Source organism: Vulpes vulpes, chromosome 14, assembly GCF_048418805.1.
Source record: "Vulpes vulpes isolate BD-2025 chromosome 14, VulVul3, whole genome shotgun sequence".
NCBI classification, from domain to species: Eukaryota; Metazoa; Chordata; class Mammalia; order Carnivora; family Canidae; genus Vulpes; species Vulpes vulpes.
In genome coordinates this window covers 20,584,261-20,612,253 of record NC_132793.1, presented here as the reverse complement: position 1 = coordinate 20,612,253, position 27,993 = coordinate 20,584,261, and the positions used below count along the sequence as shown (strand labels likewise).

The window sequence follows — 27,993 nt, the reverse complement described above, 5'->3', positions numbered from 1 at the left end:
CCAGGGCTCACCTAGCTTACAAACTAACAAAGGGCAGGTCCCTTCTGATGGGCTCCATATTTCCTCTCTTGCCTCACAGTGAAACAAAAGGAGAAGCCTCTCATTATGCTGAGGGGTTAGGTTGGGACCCTTCACAGCTCAAGGATTCCCCACTCCTCCTACTCCCCTCCCATTGGGCATTGCCAGCTCCACCCACGATGGCCAGCAGATGCTCACAGAATGTGAAATGTCTTTTTCTTGGGTATTTTCCTGGGTATTAGTGATCTTTTTGGTGTTTGCCAATTGGTGGGTGAAAACATTTCGTTGTTTTAATTTACGTTTCCTTAATCACATCTTTTCATATTGAGCTTTTACCTTTTATCTCCAGCGGCTGTTAATTCAAATGTGCTGTGTACTTTTCTATCAGATGTTTTTTGAAGGTATTTCATTCCTTATCGATTTCTAGGAACTCTTTATATAAACTTGATAGTAACTTTATCATTTGTTGCAAATATCCTATCAGCTGGTCACTAGCTTTGTTTATGGTATCTTTGTTACACAGGAGTTTTGAATTTTGTTGTAATCCAACCTCAGGTGTTGCTGGTTAATGGCTTCTGGATTTTATTTTGCTTGGGGAGTTGTTCCCCACAACCCTTTATTTCTTCCCAATTTCATTTTCATCAAACCCTAATGTTGGTTCCCATCTCTCCCCACCCCCCCGGGAAAATTCCTTTGTACTTACCAGCATAGTAACCTGCTTCCTGTCCTGCGAGCTCTGCACATCTCATTTCCTCCCTAGTGTTCACTGACCCTTTAAAACTGACTCCTGGGACTCCTGGATGGCTCAGTGGTTGAATGTCTGCTTTTGGCTCAGGTCCTGATCGTGGGATCCAGGATCGAGTCCCCTCATTGGGTTCCTTGTGGGGAGCCTGCTTCTCCCTCTGCCTGTGTCTCTGCCTCTGTGTGTGTGTGTCTTTCATGAATAAATAAATGAAATCTTTAAAAAAAAAATAAAACTGAGTGCCAACATTGCCTCCTCCAGGAAGCCTTCTCTTCTGAGCCCCATCCTACTCTGGTTACTGTTCTGTCCCTCTGGGCTGTTTGCCCCATCTTAGGTAGTTTGTAGGCTGTCTTGAAGCACAGTTTTGCTTTTAGACATTTACTGGAGCACTTAGTAGAAGCCAAATGATTTGTATGCATTACTTTACTTCTTCCTCACAACTCTATGTATAATGTTATCATCATCACCACCCTCATTTAGCAGGAGGAGCCAAGAGCCTAACTAAGATACTTTCCCAGGGTCACACATCAAGAGGACAGACCCAAACAGTCTGACTCCAGGCCCTGGACCCTAAGCCACTGTGCTAATTATTTCCTATTGCTGCCATAATTTAAGTGGCTTAAACAATACAGATTTATTATCCTAGAGTTCTGGAGGCCAAAAGTCCAAAGGGGGTCTCCCAGGGCAATCATGTGTTGGCAGGGCTATATTCCTTTCTGGAAGCTCTAGGAGAGAGCCCGTTCACCAGCTTCTAGAAGCCGTCTGCCTTCCTTAGCTTGTGGTCCCCTTCAACCTCCAAAGTGTGCCACTCAAGTCCTTCTCATGCTACTGTGTCTCTGGTTTTCACTCTTTTGGTTCCCTCTTCCCCATTTAAGAACCCTAGTGGTCACATGGGGCCCACCTAGATAATCCAGCGTAGTTTCCCTATTTCAAGGTTGGCTGGTTAGCAACCTAAATTCCATCTGCAATCTTTTTTTTTTTAAGGTTTTATTTATTTATTTATTTATTTATTTATTTATTTATTTATTTATTTGACAGAGCACAAGCTGGGGGAGTGACAGGCAGAGGGAAAAGGAGAAGCAGGCTCCGCAAGGAACAGGGAGCCAGATGCAGGGCTCAATCCCAGGACCCTGGGATAATGACCTGAGCTGAAGGCAGATGCTTAACTGACTGAGCCACCCAGGCACACTTCCATCTTAATGGAAATCTTAATCCCCACCTCACCATGTAGCAGAACATTTAGATCCTGGGGATTAGGACCTGGGCACCTTTTTTGTGGGGAGAGTAGTATTCTATCTATAGTATTCACGCTTCCATGCTGCTTCTCTGGACAGTAATCACCTGCCTCTACCCGCAGGGCTTCATCCCTGTCTGGTCCCTCAGACTCACTCACAAGGTTAAAATGAAATAAAATAAAAAAATTCAGCTCTGCAGTCATACTAGCCACATTTCAAGTGCTTAGTAGCCACACATGACCAACATGATTCCAGATGTTGCCTAGCATATAAAATAATCTGATTAAGTGGCTCAGGTGGGGACAAGCTAGTGTCCATGACCTTGCTTACAGGAAGGATGGAAGCAAACCTCAACCCCCTGGGAACTTTCAGACCCTCTCTGGAAAGCAGAGCAGGGTCTCACTGCTGGCTGGAAGCTCACTGGAAGGGGTGGCCATCACCCAGATTCTTAGGGTTGGGGCCTCAGGATTATCATCTCTTCTTATTTCTTTTCAAGAGAAATTGTAACTGTGGGATTTTTAAAGATAAGACCTCCTTATGTTCAAATGATGGCAAGCTGTATTAAGTGTTTAAGACACAAGAGGGTGGTCACTCTGCCACTTCAGGTGGAGCTTGGTATCGATCCGGATCTTCTGGTTGGGCACATTCATCATCCCAGAGGTCTTGGGCAGAACTTTCATCTCCCCTAGCCATCCCAGAAATGTTCACCACATTTATGCAGTGGTGACCTTTAGGAAGGTCAGTCTAAATCTCAAAGTCTAGCAATCCCGTCTTAAGGGGAAAGTTGTTGCCTTACAGGTAGTTTAAGAGCTCAGTTAACATGATACTCAAAATATAAACACAGGATTTGCCTTTTATTATATGTTATTCCTGCCCTGCCCCCATTCTCCCAGGGACTGCTTCATAAATAGCAAAAGTGCTGTGTACTGATGTTCGGTTGTGCACTGCATAAAGATGTTACATCCAAAGGGGGACATCCACATCACAGTCATAGACTAAGTTACATAGAATACTTGTGTGGGCACAGAGAGTTCAGACTTCCATGCAAGTTCTAAAGCAACAGAGGAAAGACCCTCCATAAGCCCACATTATCACACATGACCATGTGCATGGGAAAATATGGACCTACACGTTCCCTGATGTACCCATTGCCTTCAGCCTCTGCTCTGAGAGATCCGATTCCCACCCTTCTCTTGACTCAGAACCTAGAATGTCATTTCATCTGGGAGTTGGGGGGAGGGTGGGACATGGAGTGTGCACGCGGCATGTGCACCTAGCATCTGGAAATGTGTGTGAGTGGGAGAGAGTGGACCCACTAGTTCTCTGGCCAAGCTGTTTAGGTTGTTCAATAATACACTGTCTGTATCAGCTGTTGCTGTGTAACAAATGATCCCAAACTCAATGGCAATCGTTCATGAAAGCAACATTCGTTATTCAAGCCATGTGTCTGCTGGCTGCCTGAGGGGTCACTGATCTGGCCCAGGCTCTGCTGGTGGCTCCATTTCAAGCTGTGGGTCTGGCTGAACTTGCTTCTCCTGCTGGCTGGTCTCTGGTCTGTGCCATGTGTTCATTCTGGGACTCGGGCTGCAGCCATCCAGGGACAGTTCTTCCTATGGTGATTGATGGGAAGTACAAGAGGGCCAGCCCCATCATGCAGGCACATTTCATGCCTCAGTTTATCTCATGTCCACTAAATTCCATTGGCCAGAGCCTGGCATGTGCCCAAAGCCCAAGTCAATGGATGGGTGGGGTCAACGTCTGTAAGTATAAGGAGGAATAATGAATTGAGAACAATAATTTGATCTGCCCAGTACTAACTCATATGACACAGGACAACACAAGCTGCACACTTAGAACTCTTTGTTGGGAAGACATTTTCAAACATTGTAAAATATAGTACTAGGACCAAAAACAACTGAGTTGCTACCAGAAGCCTCCTCCTGCAGCCCAGGAATCAAACCACGGAAATGCCAAATGTCTGTGGCTTTTCCCTTCTTGTACCTTCTTCTGTGCCCTCTTTGAAATCAGGGGTGGTTATGACCGGGTGTAACCAGGCACCTCTGAGCACCCAGCATTTATCTGTCCTCATTCCACCCTGAACCAGCAGCTGATGTCGGCATTTTAGCAACTGGCTCTAAACCCAATTCCAGGGCACCTAGGTGGCTCAGTAGGGTGTCTGCCTTTGGCTCAGATCATGATCCCGAAAGGGACACATCCATGGTTACACCGAGTAAGTATTAGAGGATACGGACTGGAGCTGAGGACTTCCAGGACGCTGCCTTCTCCCACAGGACGCTTGGGGGGATGACCACCTGGCGTGTGGGGAGAAACTTCGCATTCGGGAGAGCTCTGAGCAGCTGTGAGTGCTGCCCCGACCATCTGACCCAATGGCATGTTTTGTCACAGGCTGGGCTTGTAAGCCTCTGGCTCCTCACTGCAGGACAGGAGCTAGAAACAGCTCATCACCTGGGCAGCCTCGGGCAAGTCTCTTGTCCCTCTGAATGTCAGGTGGGAAGCACCCAGAAGCAACATGTATTTATCAAGCTGCCAATCACTGAGGACTTCTGTTCCAGCACTTGGTGTACATTAGCTTTCTAATGACTGGCTGTGTCAGGAGCTCAATACACACTGGCTGGCTGACTGGAGTAGCTCTTAAACCACACGAGGTGGTCTCCATGTGAAGATGAGGAAGCTGAAGCTCTCCAAGGTTACTTCACTAATAAATGACAGATCTAGGATACAAAGTCAGACCTGTCTGACATTTGAGCCAAAGTTCTTAACTTCTGAACTGTCTGATGTGGTTAACCATCGCTTAGTGAGCATGTAGTACGTGCTCAGTAAATGCCTAAAAACCAAATTACAACCAGAGACATCTGTGCACTTTTCTGCACACACTATACATCAATAAAATGTTGAAAACAAAACAAAAAAATTGACTGTTTGCGAAGCTCAGAATGAATTTTGTGGATGCGCTGAGCGCCCGTAGTTCTGCTAAACTGAAGATTTGTTGGCCACGCTGTACACTGTGATCTTGGCACAACAACACCTTTAGAACCGTTGGGGTTTTATTTCATCTCTTCTTTCTTGTGCCCCTGTCTGACCCCCTTAGGATGTTCACCCAGAGAAATGATTGATTGTTCCTCTCTCATTGCTTAGCTGTTGAAATGGTGACACAGTTGACTTCTGTTTGGGTTTAGTCACTGAGGTTTTCAAATTGTCACAAAAACACACAGATGCCGGCAATTTTCAAGCGAATCGCAAAACAGCTAAAGAAACCAAACTGTGTGCCAGCATGGGGGACCAAACAGATTCGCAGGAGGTGCGCCGACTAGCAGCTTTCTCAAAAAGCATAAATAGAGTGGAACAGCCAATTTTATAATTAACTGGGAATCGGTCTCCAGTTAAGCTTCTGCTCGGTGAAAATGGCCAAGCCGTTACCCAGGAAGAGCTGGTGCCCTGCCTCTTCCTTTGGGCCCTGGTGGACCTAAGATTTCTCTACTTTACCACATTTGAGTATGTTTCAGGATGTGAGTATGTATCACTTGGAGTTGAGCTCAGTGTGTGGGCAGGACACTTGGGAAAAAGGCACAAGCCATGCATGCACCACATGAACATGGGGACCCTTGTTCAAACATTATCAAGAATCCCATGATGATGGTGAAACCAAGCAGGAGGCCCTTCTAAGCAGGGGACCTGTGACTGCTCAGGTCACATATCCATGACACTGGACCAGGATACTGGATCACATCTCCAGAAGCTGGGGGAACACTGACAGGTGGGATCTCAAGTTGTGGGCAAAATGCAGCCCCAGGGACTCCAGGGCACAGAACCCCGCAAGACAGAGGCCAGGCAGGTAGCAGGAACAAAACCAGCACCCTGTCCAGGCTGCAACAGCAATCACAACAAACAAATCCAATAGAACAATCCTTTTTTTGGAAGGCAATTTGGCAAGAGGCATCACAGTCTCACAAACCCTTTGATTCTGCAAATCTGCTTCTGGCCCTCTGTTCTCCTGGTACCTCCACACAGGGAACAGGATAATGAACATGAGGATGCTTGTCGTGATACTGACAGATGGAAAAAACCCAAGCCTCTGTCAGGGGGGATGGATTAAAAAACCATGCTACCTCCTCAACAAGGATCTTTCCAGTAAAATGCACCGTGTAGGTGACCCTCTTGTGACTCAACTGCACAATGACATCATCTAGGACCAAGCTTTAAAATTTTCTATTTATGTCGAGTATGAGATCCACTTTGTTCTGAGCCTGGATCCCCACTGTATGGCCACCGCCTCCTTAGGGCTACTCGCTGTGCATCCAGGGCCAGAGCCAGCTGGTTGTCTCTATCTCAGAACTCGCAGCAAGTATTCTGTGTGTTACCTTCCATGAACCAATTCCTGTGGCTGGAGGAATGCAGCCTCCAGCTGCATTCTTTTCTTTTCTAGTGTATTGTTGTTTATGTCTTAGTTTTTTAAATAATAGCTTGGTGGAAAGCTCGTCCACGGACAGCATTTAGATGGAGGTGGAGCGGATCCAATAGAGAGATGAGCCGAAGCAAGAGAACAGCAGCAGGGGTGAAGGCCAGCTCCCACTAGGTGAGGCCCCTGGCTGGGTCCTGCTGGGTGCCCTGCCTTCTACAGGGGGAGATGCTATAGGAGGAGCCTGATGGAAACCAGAACAGGAAAGGGCTTTCCCTCGCATCTGGACTGGTGCAGTATTCTCTTCACTGACTTCCCTGCCCTTGCTCCTGGCCATCTGCTGTCCCCCTTTTCCGTGCACCAGTCAAAATTATCTTTTTATAATGTAAATCAGATGCCTTGCTTAGATTAATTCATTTAGCAAATATTGATGAGTGCCTAATACATGCCAGGTACTGTTTGGGGCACTGAAGCTATACAACAGCCAACACAAAGGGAAGTCTGTCCCCTTGTGGAGCTGACTTTCCAGTGGAACTCCAAGTGCTCTGCTCAAATATAAGTGTCTCCCCATCCCTCTCTGTGTGACAGACAACCATGTGTCCCTGTTACCTGTTACTGCATGGGCACCCCAAACTCAGCAGTGTAAAGCAGCAGTCACTGTGATGATAATGACGACGACGATGATGATGAGGCTATCTCACCGCTCTGGGGGTTGACAGGGCTCAGCCATGCAGTTCTTGCTCAGGACCCAGAATGTCAGCTCCACAAGGCTGGGGACATTGTCCATCTTCTTCACCGCTACCTCCTCAGTGCCTGGACCCAAGCCAAGCACATTCTCATACTCCATCCATAGTTGCTCAGTGAATGAGGGAATGGAGAGAGCATCCCATGGAAATCTCCTTGGTTGGGCATATAATTCAACTACACTAGCCCATGGTTTCCAGAACATGTGGTTGTATGGGAGACATGGGTCCCTCAAGGTCTGCTGCAGCATCTCAAGTACGGAATACACATCACTGGGCACCGAAACAGTGATTTGGGGAGGTTCCCCCACTGCAGGAAAGCGGCCGGCCATCGTGACCTGGCCAGCAATCCAATTTCACACAGAACAGGGGTTGAAGCCAGAGTGGATAATGGAGAAACCCATGTGGATAACTAAATAGAAACAGGAGCTTTTTTAGACTCACAGGGCAGTGGGAGCCTCCGGGAGCCACGAGACCAAAAATGTTAACATAGTCGTTGTTTTCATTAACTTCTACTTACAGAAGTGGTGGTAGATGCTCCATTTAATGGTTGGGATTTCGAGTGTTTAAAAGAATAGGCGTAAGTTAAAATGTGACCCCGGATTAAGGGAAAATATTAAGTAAACAATTGTACATGACTAATTATATACAGATACAAATTATAAAGGCGGGATGCTTGGGTGGCTCAGCGGTTGAGCGTCTGCCTTTGGCTTGGGTCCTGACCCAGCGGTCCTAGGATCAAGTCCCACATTGGGCTTCCTGCGTGGAGCCTGCTTCTCCCTCTGCCTCTGTTTCTGTCTCTGTCTCTGTCTCTGTCTCTCTCTCTCTGTATCTCTCTCTGTATTTCATGAATAAATAAATAAAATCATAAAAAATTATAAAGGCAATAGGTAAATGTCTTGATTTCAGGAAACACTGGTTTGTTGAAAAGATCCCGTGCAAATGACCTGTGGTTAGCAGGAGGGAAAAACTCCTGGCATTGCAATGGAATCAGTGCCTCCACCAGCCAGCCCGTGTTAGGGGAGGACCCACAAAGCTGTGGCTACCCTGGAAGCATTTGCTTGGTGCCCAAGTATAGGGAAAATGTTGGAAGACTGGCATGTCTGGCTTATGTGTGCAATCCATGCAGTCATAAAAGCAGTTTTAGGTTTTTTAAACCACCAGCACCTGGTGGACTAGCTTGGTCACACTGGGTACAACCATATACAGCCCCTTCCCCCACCCCGTCTGCTCACATGTGTGTGCGACTTCCTCTTTGAGCTCTCATCTCTTCCCTGTCATAAGGAAGGAACTAACCAGGCCAGTGTTTCCCAGATGCTCCAGTAACCTGGGGAGGTTGTTCCAAGTGCAGATTCCCAGGCCCAGAGCCTGAACCCCTGGTGGAATCTGTGGAAGTGGGACTCAGGACTGATTTGGATGAAAGGTTTTGCTGTAGGACGGTGGTGAAGCATAGCGGAGGGGTGTATTCCATTATAAATAAGGTCTTGACTAGGAAGAGACTTTCCAACTGCGCACCACCTGCTTGCCGGCACTCTACACAGCAGCGTCCACGTGGTTCTGTGGTCACGGCCAGATCTGGGAGGGAGAGTGAGCTCATTGCTACGTTTCAGAATCAGAGCATATAGGAGGCCTTCCCCAGCCTGCTCTGTTTCCCAGGAGTGGCATCCAGGAAGTGGTTACATCCAGATAGTGGTTAATCCCATCAGCATCCCCTGTCTTCTCTGGCATCCTATTAGATCTCCCCATTGACGAGTTTAGTTGGTGTTAGGGGGTCTCTGGTGATCAGATATGTGGATGCCCCTTGCGTCCATGTGAGTATGCATTCTTATATGTGGCTTTGGTTAGTGCATGTGGCTGAGCATGTAGCTGTGTGTGTTCATCTGGGTGTTCTCCTCTGTTGGTAGGAGGAGGAGCCAAATCCCAGTGGCTGCAGGACACAGGCTTGTCAGACCTCCTCGGTGGCCAGGGCTTGGACAGTGAGCACCAGGGGCTCCCATACACCCTGACACCAACCCAGGAGGTTGCTGTGTGCTGCCGGCTGGACATCTATGTCTGCTCAACCGGAAGACAACACAAGGCACCTGTCAGAGATGTCAGGGACATCTTTGGCTTCTTCAGCTCAATGGTGAATAAGTGGCATTCATGCCACCACCTCCTGCAGTGATACTGTTGGAGGGCTGTGTTGGCGCACACACGTGCGTCTGTGTGCACCTGCGCGCTAGGGCGTGCATGCTACCTGCATGCTTGCAGGCCACTGTGCTCCCATTTTACATGGAGGTCTTTAGCAACTATGGGATCTTGGGCAAGATCTCTGAGCTTCAGCTGCTCCATCTGTGAAGGGGTTGGGAATGGCTCCTATGTCCCAGGGCTTCCTGAGTCTAACTGGGAGCTGCTGGTAATTTGCAGAGGGCGTGTCTTCAGAGAATGGGGCCTGGGGTATGCAATGAAATGAAAAGCCGCAGCTCAGGTCCCGGGCTTCTTTTTTTTTAGGAATGAAATACTTGTATTTATTTTTTATTTTTTTAAATAATAAATTTATTTTTTATTGGTGTTCAATTTGCCAACATACAGAATAACAGTGCTCATCCCGTCAAGTGCCCCCCTCAGTGCCCGCCACCCAGTCACCCCCACCCCCCGCCCTCCTCCCCTTCCACCACCCCTAGTTCATTTCCCAGAGTTAGGAGTCTTTATGTTCTGTCTCCCTTTCTGATATTTCCTACCCATTTCTTCTCCCTTCCCTTCTATTCCCTTTCACTATTACTTATATTCCCCGAATGAATAAGACCATATAATGTTTGTCCTTCTCCGATTGACTCATTTCACTCAGCATAATACCCTCCAGTTCCAACCACGTCGAAGCAAATGATGGGTATTCGTCGTTTCTAATGGCTGAGGAATATTCCATTGTATACATAGACCACATCTTCTTTATCCATTCATCTTTCGATGGACACCGAAGCTCCTTCCACAGTTTGACTATTGTGGACATTGCTGCTAGAAACATCGGGGTGCAGGTGTCCCGGCGTTTCATTGCATCTGAATCTTTGGGGTAAATCCCCAACAGTGCAATTGCTGGGTCGTAAGGCAGGTCTATTTTTAACTCTTTGAGGAACCTCCACACAGTTTTCCAGAGTGGCTGCACCATTTCATATTCCCACCAACAGTGCAAGAGGGCTCCCCTTTCTCCGCATCCTCTCCAACATTTGTGGTTTCCTGTCTTGTTAATTTTCCCCATTCTCACTGGTGTGAGGTGGTATCTCATTGTGGTATTTCCTGATGGCAAGTGATGCGGAGCATTTTCTCATGTGTGTGTTGGCCATGTCTGTGTCTTCCTCTGTGAGATTTCTGTTCATGTCTTTTGCCCATTTCATGATTGGATTGTTTGTTTCTTTGGTGTTGAGTTTAATAAGTTCTTTATAGATCTTGGAAACTAGCCCTTTATCTGATATGTCATTTGCAAATATCTTCTCCCATTCTGTAGGTTGTCTTTTAGTTTTGTTGACTGTATCCTTTGCTGTGCAAAAGCTTCTTATCTTGATGAAGTCCCAATAGTTCATTTTTGCTTTTGTTTCTTTTGCCTTCGTGGATGTATCTTGCAAGAAGTTACTGTGGCCGAGTTCACAAAGGGTGTTGCCTGTGTTCTCCTCTAGGATTTTGATGGAATCTTGTCTCACATTTAGATCTTTCATCCATTTTGAGTTTATCTTTGTGTATGGTGAAAGAGAGTGGTCCAGTTTCATTCTTCTGCATGTGGATGTCCAATTTTCCCAGCACCATTTATTGAAGAGTCTGTCTTTCTTCCAGTGGATAGTCTTTCCCCCTTTATCAAATATTAGTTGACCATAAAGTTGAGGGTTCATTTCTGGATTCTCTATTCTGTTCCATTGATCTATGTGTCTGTTTTTGTGTCAGTACCACACTGTCTTGATGACCACGGCTTTGTAGTACAACCTGAAATCTGGCATTGTGATGCCCCCAGCTATGGTTTTCTTTTTTAAAATTCCCCTGGCTATTTGGGGTCTTTTCTGATTCCACACAAATCTTAAAATAATTTGTTCTAACTCTCTGAAGAAAGTCCACAGTGGCATTTCTATACACTAACAATGAGACTGAAGAAAGAGAAATTAAGGAGTCAATCCCATTTACAATTGCACTCAAAAAGCATAAGATTCCTAGGAATAAACCTAACCAAAGAGGTAAAGGATCTATACCCTAAAAACTATAGAACACTTCTGAAAGAAATTGAGGAAGACACAAAGAGATGGAAAAATATTCCATGCTCATGTATTGGAAGAATTAATATCGTGAAAATGTCAATGTTACCCAGGGCAATTTACACGTTTAATGCAATCCCTATCAAAATACCAGGTCCCGAGCTTCTAAGTCTCCTCCGGGTAAGTGGCCTTCATTCCTCAGGCATGGGCATTCTCCAGCTGCCCCACGGGGCGGCGCTGTGAAGTAAGAGAAGGGGCGCGCCTCTAAGCATCCCGCTCTTCCTTCCTGCCGTTTGCTCAGGCAAAGGCCTGAATCCTTAGCCTAAGAGCTTGATTCCTGGGGTCACGATCTCAGGCCCTAATCGTAGGTGATTGCTACTGAGTCTCGTGGGCCTGTGCAAGGGCACAAGCCTGGGAATTTGCTTCTTGGGGCTCTGGGCTTGGAGTCAATGGGGAGGCAGCCAGTCCTGACTCACTGCCTCTCTGCTCAGTTTCCTTTTTTTTTTTTAAATTAAAGATTGTATTTATTTATTCATGAGAGAGGCAGAGACATAGGCAGAGGGAGAAGCAGGCTCCCTGCAGGAGCCCGATGTGGGACTCGATCCCAGATCCCGGGGTCACGCTCTGGGCCAAAGGCAGAAGCTCAACCGCTGAGCCACCCAGGGGCCCCAACCCCTTCTGCCCAATTTCCAACTGCTGAGCCTGAGGGACCTCCAGACAGAGGCCGGGAGGGAGGGTGCCTTCCCCTCGGAAGGTGCTCGGAGGCCTCTGCGCCTGGGGCAAGGGTTCCCTGTGGTGAGCACGCTGTCCAGAGGGCTGGTGGCCAAGCCCATCCTTCAGCCCTCCTGCCTCACCCTAGCCTGCCTCGCCCTCCTCACCCTTGCCGAGCTGCCAGGCACCCAGCACACAGGGGTTGAACCTTTCATTCACTGAGCTCCTACCACAGCCACCTGCTGAGTAACTGCCTGTGCCAGGGACTGGGGAGCAGGGAGCTGCAGGCCTTTATGCTCCTTCTTCACCTTATGTTTGTTCATTTGCATTCTTCTTTATTTTTACCCTTAGAAAGTTTTTATGCTTCATCCAGCAAACTGATAACTATTCACCTACGTGTTTTGTTTCTAGTTATTTTTTGAATTAATTGTGGTGTCTGGTGTGAAAGAGAGAGCTGAGATTCTGCCTTTCGCGCCTCCCCCACAAAAGGTTCAACTGTCCCAGCACAGTTCCTTCCAAATGAGGATGCCATCATTTATATTTAGGTTTTTAAGATGGAAATACAGTGCATGGTAAGGTGCACAGACATTTACCATGTGCAACTTGATGTATAACTATCACCAGATCAAGATCTAGAACATGTCTTGTACTCCTAAAGGCTCCCCCACACCTTTCCTGGCTAATCCCCACCCTCTAGGGTGGCCACTGTTCTGACCCCTCTCATCGTGTATAGGTTTTCCCAGGTCCTGCTGTTACTTAAAGGAAGAGGTTCTTCACTGACCATATTTTGATGTGGTTGGATAACCCCTAGGTAGCTGGCTCTGGGCCTTGTTCCAGAGATTTCCATACACTGGCTTGATTCCTTACCTCACCCTAGGAGATGGTGTTGTCATTGCACCCACATCTCACTGGCAGGAAAGGAGCAGTGAAGTTCAGAGAGAGGTGATAGAGCTGACTGATCTTGAGGCAGAACCGGAGCCGCCAGCACCCTTCCCAGCCCTTCCCGATGGACCTTACTCTCCACTGCTTAGGAAGCATGCCCCCTTCCCAATGGGAAAGCACTTTCATTCACCCAAGCAGAATGTTTCTTTCTCATTTTGAGAAGCAAGAAGTTGCAAAAATAGTACAAAGTTTCCATGTACTCTTTACCTAGTTTCTCCCAGGGAAAATATCTTATGTAAGCACAGGACATCAAAATAAAATTTTAAATATTGACTTTCTATTTCTAAAGCATCAGAGATAATTAATGCTCAACATTATCTTACCTGCTAGACTTGATCATTTGATTTCATCCATTAAACTATGAATGATGATGGTAAATAATCTAAAGATATTCCATATGGACCTTTTACAATGGACCAGGCATTATACCCAGTACTTTACATTCATGATTTCATTTCATTCTGCTATGTTGGCAATAACTCCCTGAATAAGTAAACTAAAAAAAAGTAATAGTTATAATTATTGAGGACTCACTGTGTGTGAAGCACTGTTTTATGTGCTCTATTTAATTGGATCTCCCCTACAACCCTGTGAAGTAGATCCTGTCATTAGCCCCCTTCACAAGTGAGACTATTGACACAAAGAAAGGTAAAATGATTTACCCAAACTCACAGGGAACGTCAGACTTTGGATCCAGGAGGTGTGATGCCACAGCTCACGCGGCATGTGCTAGGCTGTACCACAGCCGATTGACGTAACATCATTACCTACAACCAGAGCACACTTCCTTTCCTTTCGTGGGGCACTCGAATGCGGCCTTCTGGAATAACCTGCTCAAGTCCTCCTGGTGATACTAAACAAATTTATCAGTCCCTCCCTCTTGCTGGTTTTCACCTCTGGAAGAGGGAATGGCTGGTGCTGCCTGCGGGACCCCACTGTGGCCTCCAGAGGCGCAGTCGAGCATAATTTATTTTTCCATTAATATTCTGTTATTATTCAGAGTAATAGGAAGAAGAGCATTGGAGCTGTGGGTGGCACTGCCAAGGGTGGAGACAGATGGGGCAAAGGAGAGCAACAAAGGACCGGAATAGAAGCGATGATAAGAGGCCCGTGCAGTGCTCTCTCTCCTTCAGCCCCTTCTGTTGGAATGCAAGTAATAAAGATAGCTTCTGTTTATTGGGACCTTCCTATGTGGGTGGCTCCCTAAGCACTTTACATCCCTTAGCCCATTGCACAAAACGCTTTGAGAGAGGCACTATTTTATGCTGAGAGATGGGAATTTAGAAGCTCAGAATGTAACCCTATCAGTCAGAGATAGAGCTTGAACTTGAACCTGGGATGGAATCCTGAGCCCCACTTCCCACCCACTCTGTTCTTCCTTCTCATAACCTCCTTCAAGGGATGGGAGAGCCTCAACACACATACCAGACATGCAGCTTGAGTGATTGCCTTTTTTTTTTTTTTAAGATTTTGTTTATTTATTTTGAGAGAGAGAGAGCGAACAGGGGAAGAGGCAGAGGGAGAGAGAAAACCTCAAGGAGATTCCACACTGAGCATGGAGCCCTATGTAGGACTCGATCTCAGGACCCTGAGATCATGACCTGAGCCAAAACCAAGAGTCTGATGCTTAACCGACTGAACCAACCAGGTGTCCCTTGAGCAATTGTCCTTACCTCCCTCCCTAGAAGTTTAGGATTCCCAAAGGCAGATTTGGCCTGACCTGGACAGGAGACTTGTCCCTGCAGGATGTGCAGAAGATCCCTGCTCTGGCCCTCATGGAGCTCAGCACAATCCCCCTGATTGTGCTCTGTGTGGTCTGTGGCTCAGACTGAAGAGGAACAAGGCAGGGAAGTGGAAGGCAACAGGTCAGCAGGACTCCAAAAACCCATGGTTTTCTCATCCAAGGAGCTGCATGGAGAATCTTCCACTAAAGCATGCTTAGCTGCTGTATCTCTTTGTTATATGTATATATACATCCATCCATATATGTCTATTCTGTTACATATATGTGTTATATATATATACATATATGTATATTTATTCAACTGAAAACAATTTGTTCATTGTAGGAAATTTGGGAAATAGAGAAAACACAAAAAGGAAAAATTCAATTCATATATAAGTGCTATTAACTCTCTGTGCATCATCTTCCTGTGTTACATGTGTATCTTTTTTTCACTAAATATTATAGAATTATGGACATTTCCCATTGTATCATTCAGCTATTGCCACAATACTGCCTCATAACAAACAACTGCCAAACTCATGACTTAAAACAACAATCACTTACTCTTGTTCCCATGTTTAGGGATTGGCTGATGTAGTGGCCTTGACTCAAGCTGTTGGCTGGGTCTGGATCTGCTTCGTGTGTCTCATCCTCCCGGACCAGCAGGCTATTTGGAGCCTGTCCTTCTGCCAGTTAATGGCAGAAGCACAAGAGAGCAAACCCTACCATACAATGCATTTTGAACCTCTGCATGCATCACGGAGTTTATTGATCCATTGGTCTAAGCTATTGTGGGACGCCTGGGTGGCTCAGTGGTTGAGCTTCTGCCTTTGGCTCAGGGCGTCATCCCAGGGTCCTGGGATTGAATTCTGCATCTGGCTTCTCGCAGGAATCCTGCTTCTCCCTCTGCCTAATGTCTTCTCTGCCTCTCTTTCTGTGTCTCTCATGAATAAATAAATAAAATCTTAAAAAAAAAAAGCTATCACTTGGCTGACTAGCAAAGGAGTGGGGAAGTATGCAAATTCATATGGGAAAGGGTGTAGATACAAGGAGGGGTAATGAACTTGGTTGGAATAATATTATTTATGACAATTATTAATAGCAGTCTTTGAAAACATGATTTTTACTCATGGTATTATTTTCCTCCTTAGGGATATGTTCTAATTTATTTAACCATTTCCTTATCAGTGGACATTTACTATTTCCCTGTTTCTCCTATTATAAAATACAATCCCTATTATTGTACATACAATTTTGAATGTGCCTTAGATTATTTGGAATATACCTATTCGGTTCTTGGTGTGTGTTACCCTTCAATAGATTATGAGAGTGTTCATTTCACTGCATCAGTGTCAACACTACACACTGTGAATTTTATTTGTTTATTTTTAAAAAATATTTTATTTATTTATTCATGAGAGACACAGAGAGAAAGAGAGACAGAGATACAGGCAGAGGGAGAAGCAGGCTCCATGCAGGAAGCCCGACATGGGACTAGATCCTGGGACTCCAGGATCACACCTTGGGCTGAATGCAGGTGCTCAACCACTGAACCACCCAGGCTGCCCTGTTTGTTTCTTTAAAGAAAAGAATATAGCGGATAAGACAGACCAGGGGTAGGGGTTTTGCAGAGAGAGGAGTAGACAGGTGGAGGGAGAAGGAAGGTAGAGTGGATTTGGAAGGAGGAGCATGCCCTAGAAGACAGTAAGACAGGATGAGTAAGAAGACCTGGAGAATACGTCTTGGGAATGTGGCCCATGCCTGCAGAGCTGGACTATCTACCCGAGGCCACTGGTACATACCTTACCCCGTGCTCTGTGGGGCAGCAGCACATTTTCCTTTCAACACCTTTTCATCCAGCTGAGATTTTCTGGTCTGGGATGCAGCTAACATTTTCATTACTGCTGAGACCAAGGGTTCTGCCTGAGAGATGTGAAGTTTGAGCTCAGCTATTCTCCAGAGAGCCCAGTCTTCACACAGGGAAGGAATCTGACTCAGTTGCCCAGAAGATCTCGCAGGTTGGAACCCAACTGTCATTCAAGGATGTGAAATGCCCCTTCTGCTCTTGACTTCCCACAGAAACGTGGCTTTTCAGGGTGCCCCTTGATGTCCTGCTAGAAGCTGATCGCAAAGCCCTCCCAAGCACCTGGTTCTACTGGTCCTTCAAGCTGTATGTTGTCCCCAGCTTTGGCTCGTTGCCCATGAGAGGCTGTGTCTGGGGCCACCATTGGGAGATGTCTAGCCTGGGGAGTAAGAGTGTGGCCTTTAGAACTGGGACTCCTGGTTTCAAAATCTGGCTCTGACACTTGCTAATTAAGAAACTGGGGATGAATCTTTGAACCTCTATGACTCTCCCTGTCAAGATCTCTGTAGTGGAGTTATAATAACAGTATCCTCCTTTTATGAAGGAATAAATGAGAAAAATGCATATGAAGCTCTCAGAGCAATGGCTGGCTCCTGGAAGTGGCCAAGAAAGCTGTTCTCCTTCTCCTAGCTCTCTCCTCGGCCTGGTTTTCATGGGAGATAAACACACCGGTTTGAATCCCACTTTTCATGGTTTAAATGCTGGCTTCCTTCTCTCATAGCTGCTGTCCTATTTTGGAAAAGAGAGGGCTGGACACAGAAGGCATTCAGGGTGCCCGGATCCCAGGCCAGGGTCAAGGTAATGGTGTGGTTTCCCCCCACATCTTCGAGGCTGCATCTCCCGTGTTAAGCCAGGGGAGAACCCAGTTCCCAGATTGTCCGTATTCTGTCTTGGGTCCTGTTTGGGTCAGGGAGTTCCAGGAGGGTTGAAGGCAGGGAGGCGACACAGTATGGTGCAGGGATGGAGTTGCGGGCCTGGAGTCAGCCTGCCAACATTTATTGGGTGAAACCCTGTGCCATGTGACTTATACAATGAGACCATTTCGTCCTCGGATCAGCCCTCAGAGATGGTTGGTTGCTTTCCAGATGAGGAAACAGGCCCAGAGAAGTGGTAGAGCAACTCTCCCTAGAGCCTTGGGCCAGCTTCTCACTGGCGCCCCTCCACCCTGCAGGGGACGGAACAAAACCTGGGGAGAGATTTCTACTCTGGCCTTTTTAGCTGAGACAAGGTTCACCCCAAGATGTATCCGATGTGCTCAAAAGGTTCACCCGGGAACTGCTGGAGGCTCTGCTCACTGCTGCATTCCTCCCGGCCTTCCCTGTGATGCCCAGGCAAGCTGCAGGGCTCAGGCAGTCCCATTTCCAAGTGTGGCCGAGGGCAGGGACCCCGAGAAGTCCTCTCCAGCCTTTGCGTCATACAGTCTCGTTTTAAAACAAAACCAGGGACGTCTGGGGCCTCAGCAGTTGGGCGTCTGCCTTTGGCCCAGGGCGTGATCCTGGGGTCCCAGGATGGAGTCCCGTGTCCGGCTCCCTGCAGGGAGCCTGCTTCTCCCTCTGCCTGTGTCTCTGCTTCTCTCTCTGTGTCTCTCATGAATAAATAAATAAAATCTTTAAAAAAAAATAAAAAATCAAACAGAACTCAGACCAGATCTTGTCACCACACAGCTCCACCTGGTCCACGACCCACTGCCTGGGATAAAGCTCTGTGCCTCCCATTCTCTGCCCCCAGGGCCCTCCTGTCTCTGACTGGGCTCCTCCCGGCCTGGGCCCTGCCTCCCCACTCCTGGGCCAGGCCCCCAGCCTCCCCACTCCTCCTTCCTCCCTCAGGCCCTGTGCCCTGCCCTCCTGTTCTGGAAACCTGCCCCCTTGCACGGCTTGTGGGCTGCCGCTGGGCACTGGGATGGCAGCTGGGGGTCAGCGCCTCCCCGAGGCCCGCCCAGACGCTGCCTATCACAGTACCCTGTTGTTTCCTTCTTAGTGTGAATCAGCGTCTGAAGATCCTTAGTCACTTCTTGGCTCACTTATTATCTTCTCCTCTGAAACATAAGCTCTGCAAATCTGGGTCCCGTTGGTTTCCCCTGGACTGGAGCGTGGCACCCAACAGGCACTGGATGATACTTGCTGAGTGAGGAGCAGATGAATGAATGAATGAGTGAATGAGCGAATGAAGAATGAAGTCGAGCCATGCAGGATCTGAGGGATGAAGACCCGGTGCTCAGCCTCCGTCCCCAACCCCATGTGTCCACCCCCCACCCCCACCCCCGTGCAGCTGGTCCCCAGGCTGCACCAGCTATCAGCTGGTGGATCTGGTCTGGCCTGGTGAACTCTTTCTCTGAACTCTATAACTCCCACCTCCTCTGCTCCCTGGAGATCCTGACCCCAGCTGGGGGACACTTCTTCCGTTGAAGCTCTCAAAATGCAAAGGGCTCCATTAAACCTTGTCTCCAGGGCACTTGACTATCTCCCCTTCTAAAGGTGATTGTGGGCTCAGTGCACTTCTCACCCTGGACTATAGCTCTTGGACCACACATCTGAGTGTGTGTGTGCTCACACGTGGGTGCATGCATGTGAATGTGTGTGTGCATGCGCATGATACTTTTTATTCACACAGGATAGGGAGCGAGCCTCGAGACTAGCATTGGTCAGAGCTCTCTGAGCTGACACCAGTCCAGGAAGTGGTTCCAGGTCTCCTGATGAGGGTTTCCTGGCCATCCCTGGACTTGGCAGCCTCTGCTATCTCCCTTCCCGAAGAGGGGGTCTCCACACTGACAGGGGAGAGTCCCTGAACCTCCCACAGAGACCAGAGACCAAAGGCCAAGTCCTCCCTCCTCCCTCAAACAGCCCCGACCTGAAGCAGTACCTGCAGGCCCTCCACCTGCTCAGCCGATCCTCCCAGAACCCAGCAGACATGCCCTGAGCGTAAAGGTTACTGGGGCACCTGGCTGGCTCAGTCAGCAGAGCGAGCACCTCACTCTTGACCTCAGAGTCGTGAGTTTGAGCCATTGAGTGTAGAGCTTACTTAAAAAAGAAATAAAAAGAAGAAAAGGAGACACAGTAACTAGAGCTGCCTCTTTCCACCATCTCAGCCCACAGCCACCATCAGGTCTTTAAATCTGCTCATTCATTCATTGATTTATCCATCCCTTCAACAACCATGGCTGGGGCTGCGTCCGGTGACGGCCACGGGGACGGCTGAGTCTTTCCTGAGACTTCTTCCCTACAGCAAGCAGATGAGCCCTGAAAGAAATCCGTGCTTTCCGGAGCGGGGACTGCTGGACGCCAGTCCCGTGTTGTGCTGACAGGTGTTACGGGGAAAGGACTCTGTGTCCAAACAAGAGGGGTGAACCCTGACTCAGGGAGCAAGGCTGGTGCTCGTTCTTCCCTGCAGACTTCCCAGGGCTGCGGGCCCACAGCCTGCAGGGGAAAGCATTGCCCCGCTGTGTTCTGCTGCAGTGGGAGGATGCCAATCTGGGAAACACTCTTTTAGGGCACTCCCACTGTGTGTTACGGGCGTAGGAGCTCAGGACTGGGGGTGGGGTGGGGGTGCAGCCTTTGCTTAGCTCTGGCACTTGGCTGGCTTTGGGTCAAAGCCAAGGCGGACCTCTAGGGTGAGCTGTGAGGAAGCCCAGGCCTGCTGGAGCCCTCGTCTGCTGCGGGCACAGACTTGGAGGCCCCGAGGAAGTCTGCAAAACCAGACAGCCGGGCTCAAGGGACCTCGCTCCCGGTGCCGCGGCTCTGGTAGAAAAGACAGCCTCTTTGAATTTCTGTTTTCTTTTCAGTAAAATGAGGATAATAATAGCATTGTGTGTAATTGTTTTGGCAATTACAAGAGCTAACACACGAGAACTCATAGAGTAGAAGGTGTGGTACCTTGTAGATGCTCCATGTATGCTCTTCCTCCATCCTTCCTTTCATCCGTCCATCCATCCATCCATCCACCATCCGTGTCTCCAGCTTTCCATCCCTCCCTCCCTCCCTCCTCCCCTTCATCCTTACTGGTTATGTGACCTTGGGTGCGTTCTCTTTCTCTGTAAAATGGGCACAATGATAGAACCCACTTTACAGAGTGGTTGTGAGGACTGAATGAGATGACAAATGCATGTAAGGTGCTAACACAGAGGCCAGAAACACAAAGAATACTTAATAGATGACAGTATTATCATCTCCCCCCACCTTTCTTCCCATTGTCTCTGCTCCCCTATTTTTTTCCTTTGCATTTTTGGCAGATCCAAACTCCAGAAAAAGCAGCTCTCCTGGGGCTATCTGGGAAAAGACCCATTTCCCAGAGCTGTGACTTTTCTGCCAGAAACTTGAAATCTGGTTCAGATGTCTCTTTTGCCTCTGAGGGAGGAGGGAAGGGAAAGGGTATGGGCCACATGTGCACCACAGGAGACTGAGACGCAGGGAGGTCCTGATGGGCTGATGGCAAAGCTAAAATGGACACCCATATTGCAGCCGCAGGCTCCCTCCAAGTGCCCCCTCGAGTTGTGCAGCATGGTGTTCTGGGAAAGGTAAGGATTGCTGGGACCTGCTAAGATCCAAGGGAGGTTCTGTGGCCTTCCCCAGGCACTCCTGAAATTCTTCAGGAAGGAGGTGGCCTGAGAGCCAAGCAAGAAGATGACTCTAAAGAACATTTCCATGGTGATGCCCCCAAATTTCCTGCCCCCAAACTCCCCAAGGGCAAGGAGAAGCATTTGGCAGATGGGGTGGCTGAGGTGGTGCAGATGACTGTGTGCACTACCAGGACCTGCTATGGGCAACGAGTGCTGTGGCTCCACCATGGGTGGAGGGGACGAAGTGTCGATCCTGGTGGCAGGGACAGGCTCCCATCCTCCTCTAGGTCAGCTGCCCTGATGCTCCTGCCAGCGTGAGGGACGTATCCCTAGTTGTATTTCTCCAATCCCTACTTGTGTCTCTTCTGGGATCTCCATTGGATCCTATGTGTGGGCCTGTGTCTTCTTCCCTCCCCTGCCTTAGTGTCAGAGAGCTGTCTCCACTTTCTGTCTCCACTGCTATGCCTCTCAGAGAGTCCACAGCTGTCTGGTCTACCCCGGATTCTGGGTGTTCCCTCAGCTTCTACAAGGAATTCCTTTACATGGAAGCTTTAATGATGCTGAGAAAGCCATCACTAAAGGCCCCAGAAGGCCCCAGGAGCACAGGGCCTGCCTAAAACAGGCCATAGCCAGATAACCAAGGCACTCCCTGGCGCACGATGAGCCCCGCCCTGAGTAACAGTCCAAGGCAAGGGCGAGGAACAAGAGTAAGAAGAGAGCGCCTTCTGTGCTGTAGGCATACAAGGCCTGTTGAAGGCTGAGGGCCGAGTAGGAGCCCTCGGAAGACCCAGCCAGGCCTGGAGACCCCCACGAAGGCAAGGCAGTGTGGCCCACCCCTGCTGGCGGGCCACAGCACTGGGAAGTGCTCAGCCTCTGACATCCACCCATCAATCCAACATGCACCCATGTACCTACCCGCCCACCCCTCCACTCATCCATCCACTGACTCACCTTTCCCCCTCACTCCCTTCCTTCATCCATCAAGTCAGTAAGATAGGCATTTTTTTTTAATTCTAGAAACCAGCAAGTGAAGCTCCAACTGTTCTGTTTCTCCCCCACCAAGCCCAGGCGTTCTTCTGTGTTCTACGCACACCAAATGCCAGCTGGTTCTCCACACTCCTCCGGCACCTCACACCTCTGAGTTTTTGCTTATGCGGTTTGCTCTGCCTGCAATTCCCTTCCGTTTTCAGGAAGGGCTTGGGCCTGGTAGCTCTGCTCAGCCTTCCAGCCCAGTTCAAGAGCCCAGAGCGTGGATGGCCCGGCTCCTCCCCCACGCGGTACCACCTACACTGCCACAGTTCTGGCTTCCCTGTGTCTTTCATCTCTGAGCTGATGTGATTACTAAGACACATTAGATTATAATAATTTTTATTGTAGGGAGTTCTAAAAATTCCAAGAATATCTAAACATTTTCTTGTTGCTAACATTAGTAAATGGGAGAATTGCCTCCCCCCCACCCCCCCGCGGTGTATTGTCTTGCTCAGGTGTCTTGCAGGCAGTAAATCTAGGATCCCAGAATGGAACCCATTTCTTTCAGAGCTGCATAAATGCTCTTTGTTATCAGGTCCACGGGGCCTAGATTCATCTGTCTCTGTCTGCTGGGTTCTGATCCAACAGACAGGTATGTGCTGATCTGAAGGTCTTTGGGAATTTTCCAGTGCAGGGTTGGCTGGGGTTTCTCAGAACCTTAGCCCACTCACTCCAGGTGTGTTCTTGGGGACACCTCTGCCTGAGTGTGCCATCCAGCAGCTGTCCCACAGCACCAGCTGCCCCACAGCACGTACCTGACCCTCCTCCTCCAGGTGCTGCCGATTCGGCCACCAGGGGGCGCGCCGGCCCCGTCCGAGCGGGCGAGGAGGAAACCTGGGGTGGGGGTGGGGGTGGGGGTGGGGGTGGGGGTGGGTGCGGTGCGTTGTGAGCTGTGCAGTGATTGAGGTGAAGAGATGAGTGGTAGGGGATCCCTGGGTGGCGCAGCGGTTTAGCGCCTGCCTTTGGCCCAGGGCGTGATCTTGGAGACCTGGGATCGAGTCCCACGTGGGAGCCTGCTTCTCCCTCTGCCTGTGTCTCTGCCTCTCTCTCTCTCTGTGACTATCATAAATAAAAAAATAAAAATTAAAAAAAAAGAGATGAGTGGTAGGAGAAAGAGAGGCCTTGGAGGAGAACACGGAGCGCTGCTGGGAGGAGTTCGGAGCAGGGCCCGAACAGAGAAATTGACCAGCGTCACACACGTTGCGCGTGATGTGCATTTCTATAAACTGTATGCACGTCTGTAGGTGCATTGCTTGCGCTCCTCGTGTGTGTGTGAGTGTGAAGGTATGTGCACACGTATGTTTCCATGCCTGTCTGTGTAAGCACACTTTGGGGGGCCTTATGTATGTGAACATGAGATGCTGTGTGCACAAGGGACTGGTGTGCATGCGTATGTGTGCATCTTGTGCTTCTGGGATGGGTATTTGTGTAAGTGCACGTGTATGTGTGTTTATGCTCACACATTTGAATTCCAGGCATGCACGCGTGTCCTATGTGGATGGATCTTTTTCTTTCTTAGTAGACTCCCAAAGTGGCAAAGATCCAGGTGGCCTGGCCGATCACAGATCCTCTGGAGGTGCCCCTGACTCCCAGCACTGAACTGGCCTGTGTCCCCAGGCGGTTCACAGAGTGCTTCAGTCCTGGCTCTCACAGGGTCAAGAAGGCAGTGAGGACACAAACAGCCTCCCCTCCGTGGTAAGGGGCGCTTCCTTGAGACAGGAGCCTTTCACCTGCAGGGAGCAGGCAAAGGAGGGGTCGGCCTCTCAGAACTGAAGGCCACTGAGGGGAGTTACTCATGCCATTGGCTCCTTCCTTTCTGGAGTGGTCAGAACTGGGTTCTGCAGCCTTCTTAGAGAGCTTCTTGGCTACAAATAATAATGATATTTAATCACTGTCTACCATAGACCAGGTCCCATGTGCAATGCTAGAATCACCATGAAAAGAATAGACAGGGGCACTGGACTTATCAGCGTGTCACCCTGTGGAAGAGACAGACCTGAGTCTAAAGCCACAAAATAAATACCAAGTTACAAACTGTTTTGGTTTCACAAGAAATACAGGGAACAATGTAAATGGAGAACAACACACCTGGTATAGTTTGGGGAATGAGGTAGTGCTTCCAGGCAGAGGAAACAGCATGTGCAAAGGCCCTGAGGAAACCTGGCCAAAGAGCTGAAAGAGGATTAGTGGGGCTGATACGCAGCAGTTGCTCCAGGATATATGAAACAGCTGAGCTCTCAGGAGCCTCCCTGATGGAGTTGGCACAAAGGACTCTTGGATTGCCAGTCCTCAGCAAGCGTCTAATCTACTTCCTCTTTGCATGGATGGGAAAACTAAGGCCCAGAGAGGGAAAGGGACTTGCCCAGGGCCACACAGCAAACTGGGGACAGAGTCTGGAGTTGAACTCAGGATATCCATAATTATAATATGATAATTACATAATAACTATATGATAATTTAAATTACCATATGTAATCATACCATATTCTTAATCCACCTTGACTTAGAACTTGCCTCTCACAGCAGGTTCCTACCTGCATCTGTCACCCCTCATCCTACCCCTCCTCACAGCCTCCATCCAGATGCTCTGGTGACAGGGACCCATGGCTGGCCCCCTGAGTGCCATCCAGCTGCTGCTCCCTTACCTTCGGGCTCCTTCAGGGACTTCAGCTCTGCCAGGAGGGTTCTTATGTCTCCTCTCCCAGCTGGCATCCCAAATCTGTGAGGACTTCCCCTTCCAGGTTTGGGGTCCATAAACAGTCGATGTCACTGCCTCTAGGAGAGAAGGTCAGAGGTTTCACTCTCTCCGTCTTGTGGCAGCAGGCCTGTGAAGGCAACGGACATCCTCCTCTGGGAAGTTGGAAGAAATATCTCTAAGCCCTGGATGGGGAATGGGTCCAAGCCCAGGTCCCTGGGAGCTCTTGACCTTGAGGGTTCACTGGGCCCCTCTGGGGGAAGCCAGAGTCCACTCTGGGTGAGCCTTCCCCTCCAGCCTCTTGGGGATTAAGGGTCAGCCTGTGCCGAGCCTCAGGATCCTGTCCAGGAGCGTGGAGTTTTGCCTGGAGCTGGCCTGAGGCAGGGGGAGGGCAGGAGTTTCTGTTTAGTGTGACAGTTGCCCTATCACCAGTGAGACTGATGCCTCTGGGGCACCCTAACTGAAGAGGCTCCTCCTGGATCAATGGCCAGGGGTTCCTTAAGGAATTCTGCAAGCACCTGCCCCGCTCTGAGACTTCTTCCCCTGGCTTCGTGGGAGCCAAGGATGGGCAGCTGTTCTCAGTTGCATTCTCTAGTGCAGTGATTCTCCAACTGTACCACCGGGTCGGAATCACCTAGAGGGCTGTGAAGACACAGCGGCTGGGCCCTGAGAATCTGCATTTCTAATGAGTTCCCAGGTGATGCTGCTGGTGCTTGTGCAGGGACTGCACTTTGAGAACCACTGGCCCAAGGGCAAAGGCTAAGATAAGATTTCTGCAGCAGAGGTGCTTTGAGGGAGTGCTCCTCAGGCACAGCCTTCCGAGGGAGGAGGGGAAGAAGGCCAGAAGGAGAGAAGTCCAGCCTTGGCCACATGGGGGCTCTGGCGTGCAAACTGCGGCCGCGTGGTTCCCTATAGAGGCCTGGAAGTCGGTGGTTCCTACCTGGGCACCAGGCAGACATCGGCTGCAGGATGCCCTGGGGGAGGCAGCACGAGCCCCTCTGCCAGGCATCTGACATCTGCAAAGGTCAAGTGTCTAGAGAGGGGTCGCTGTGAGCCACAGCAGCCAAGGCTCACACAGGTAGGGGTGGAGGCGGTACACTGGCTCGGTGAGGCTCCGAGACCACTAGCAACGTCTTCCCACCCACCACCCTCAGCCTCCTCCGTCCCCACTTCCACAGGTGAACATCACCTGGCCTCAGGTGCCTACCCCTTAGATCTGTATCACGCCAACCCCTGTGGCGAGTGGGTCATTCAACAGAGCCTCACCTAAGTCCTGGACTCCAAGGAGCAGCCCCACATGCCACCGCCCTGCCCCTATGGCCTGTGCCAATGTACACAGCATGACAGCACAGCTGCCTAAGGGGAAGTCTAGGTCTTCCTCCAAGGCGACCTTCTCTGAAATGCCTCTCAGATCCCACAGAGGATTCTGAGGGCTGGGACTGTCCTCTCTCAGGACCACACCCACAGAGCCCCCTCTCTCCCGTGTGCTCCCAGCTCTCCAGATGGGGTTCCTGCCCCATGCCAGTTGTATGGCGACAGCACTTGGGGACTTGGATCTCTACAGAGTCTGGTCCATAATTCCCAGCCTGAGTAGAATAAAAAATACAGCAGCTCTATCAAGAGGCAGTTTTTTTTTTTTTCTCCAGGAAAAATTACTTTGAAAGAGGCCCTAGAATAGATCATGGGACAATACTGGAGACAAACCACAGAAGAGCTCTGTGGCCTGGGGCAACCCCTCTGCCTTCTCTGAGCTCCCTTGAAAGATGAGGGTTTGGGTCCCAGGGAGGGGGAGCCAGGGCTGTGGCTGTGAACAGCCCAGGGAGAACCGGAAAGACGGAGACCTCTCTCCGCAGCTCTCACGATTTACATGCTGCTTCGTGCAATCTTGTCATTTTGTAATGTCATATTTAAATTCCGCTTGAAGATGAAAGGCACAAGTGAAATGTCGCTTATACTTCATTCAAGTTTTTTTCTCTCCAGTCCAGCACTAATGGGCTCTGGCCACACCTCTGCACCTGCAGCTTCCCCGAGGGCCAGGAGGAGATCTCTGGAGAGAGAGGGAGAGTCCTGACCAGCTGCTGAAGGTGGTGGGTGTGCTGCAGGGTTGCCTCTGGGATCCTCCCCCCTCTCATCTTCAAGGGTCCCAGGTCTCTCCCTTCCTCCTTCCCCTTTCCCGGGTCTGTCTCCTCAGAGCAGGGGAAGCCTTATTCATTCATTTATTCAACAACAATTTTATTAAGTGCTTAACATATGCCCAGGGCTTTGTAAGTGTAACCTCCACAATAATCCAGTGCCTCCGCTTGGGTTCATCCAGAGCTGACCCTGAGACAATGATTCAGGTGCAAATAGTGATCCCAAGAAACTCAAGGGGGTGGGGAGGTGAGGGGGAGGCAGCTCATAGGGGATGCATCATGAAGCAGCTTACCATGGTGGGCAACCAGAGCTTGAGTCTACTGGAGAATTCTGAGAAGCAATGTTGAAGACATCCTTCTGACTTACCCCCACCTGCTCGCAGTAAATTAAGAGTGTTTGAGTGGCCTCGGTTCCCCAGCAGCTCCAACCAAAGAGCCCAGACTGGAGGAAGCACGACTTTAGCCCAACACTAGCCCCACAGTCCCAGGAGGTAGGTGTCACTATGGTCCCATGTTACATATGAAGGAACTGAAGTTCAGCAAGACTAAAACATGGGTTCGAAGTCACACAGAATGAAAAGCTTAAATGCCCGATTCCAAATCCAGGGCTCTTTCAGCCATACCATGATGGACTGAAGCAGTATCAGGACCTGGTAGGGTCTAGTGAGAGAGGACAGACAAGAATGGAAGTAGGAGGATTGGGTAGATTAACCTAACAGGGAAATACCATTCCGCCAAAGTTGCTGCTTCTGTTTCCCAATTCCTCCCTACCCCCACAACCCACCTACAAGCCCTATGGGACCTCCCATCAAAATACACCCCAGTCTAACCACTGTACCTTTCGCTCCTACCACTATCCTAGTCCGAGCCACAATTATCTCAATGCCTTTGATTGTGGTGATGATGATAATGATGATAGTGATGGTGGTAGTGGTGATAATGATGGTGATGATGATGGTGATGGTGGTGGTGA

General features: G+C 49.2%; 1 protein-coding gene across 1 annotated transcript; it reads left to right on the top strand.

Annotated features, from left to right (window-relative positions):
- Positions 1 to 5,228: 5,228 nt before the first annotated feature.
- Positions 5,229 to 26,158, top strand: ARHGAP40 (Rho GTPase activating protein 40). The gene is given in 20 exon segments (XM_072735148.1): positions 5,229 to 5,314; positions 6,462 to 6,589; positions 9,060 to 9,280; positions 14,708 to 14,824; positions 14,827 to 14,887; positions 16,828 to 16,918; positions 17,334 to 17,378; positions 17,380 to 17,410; positions 17,784 to 17,844; positions 17,847 to 17,939; positions 19,446 to 19,493; positions 19,496 to 19,530; positions 21,178 to 21,271; positions 21,274 to 21,338; positions 21,341 to 21,367; positions 23,716 to 23,838; positions 23,841 to 23,888; positions 24,397 to 24,398; positions 25,014 to 25,067; positions 26,068 to 26,158. Coding segments are annotated over 20 exon segments (1,521 nt in total).
- Positions 26,159 to 27,993: the final 1,835 nt, after the last annotated feature.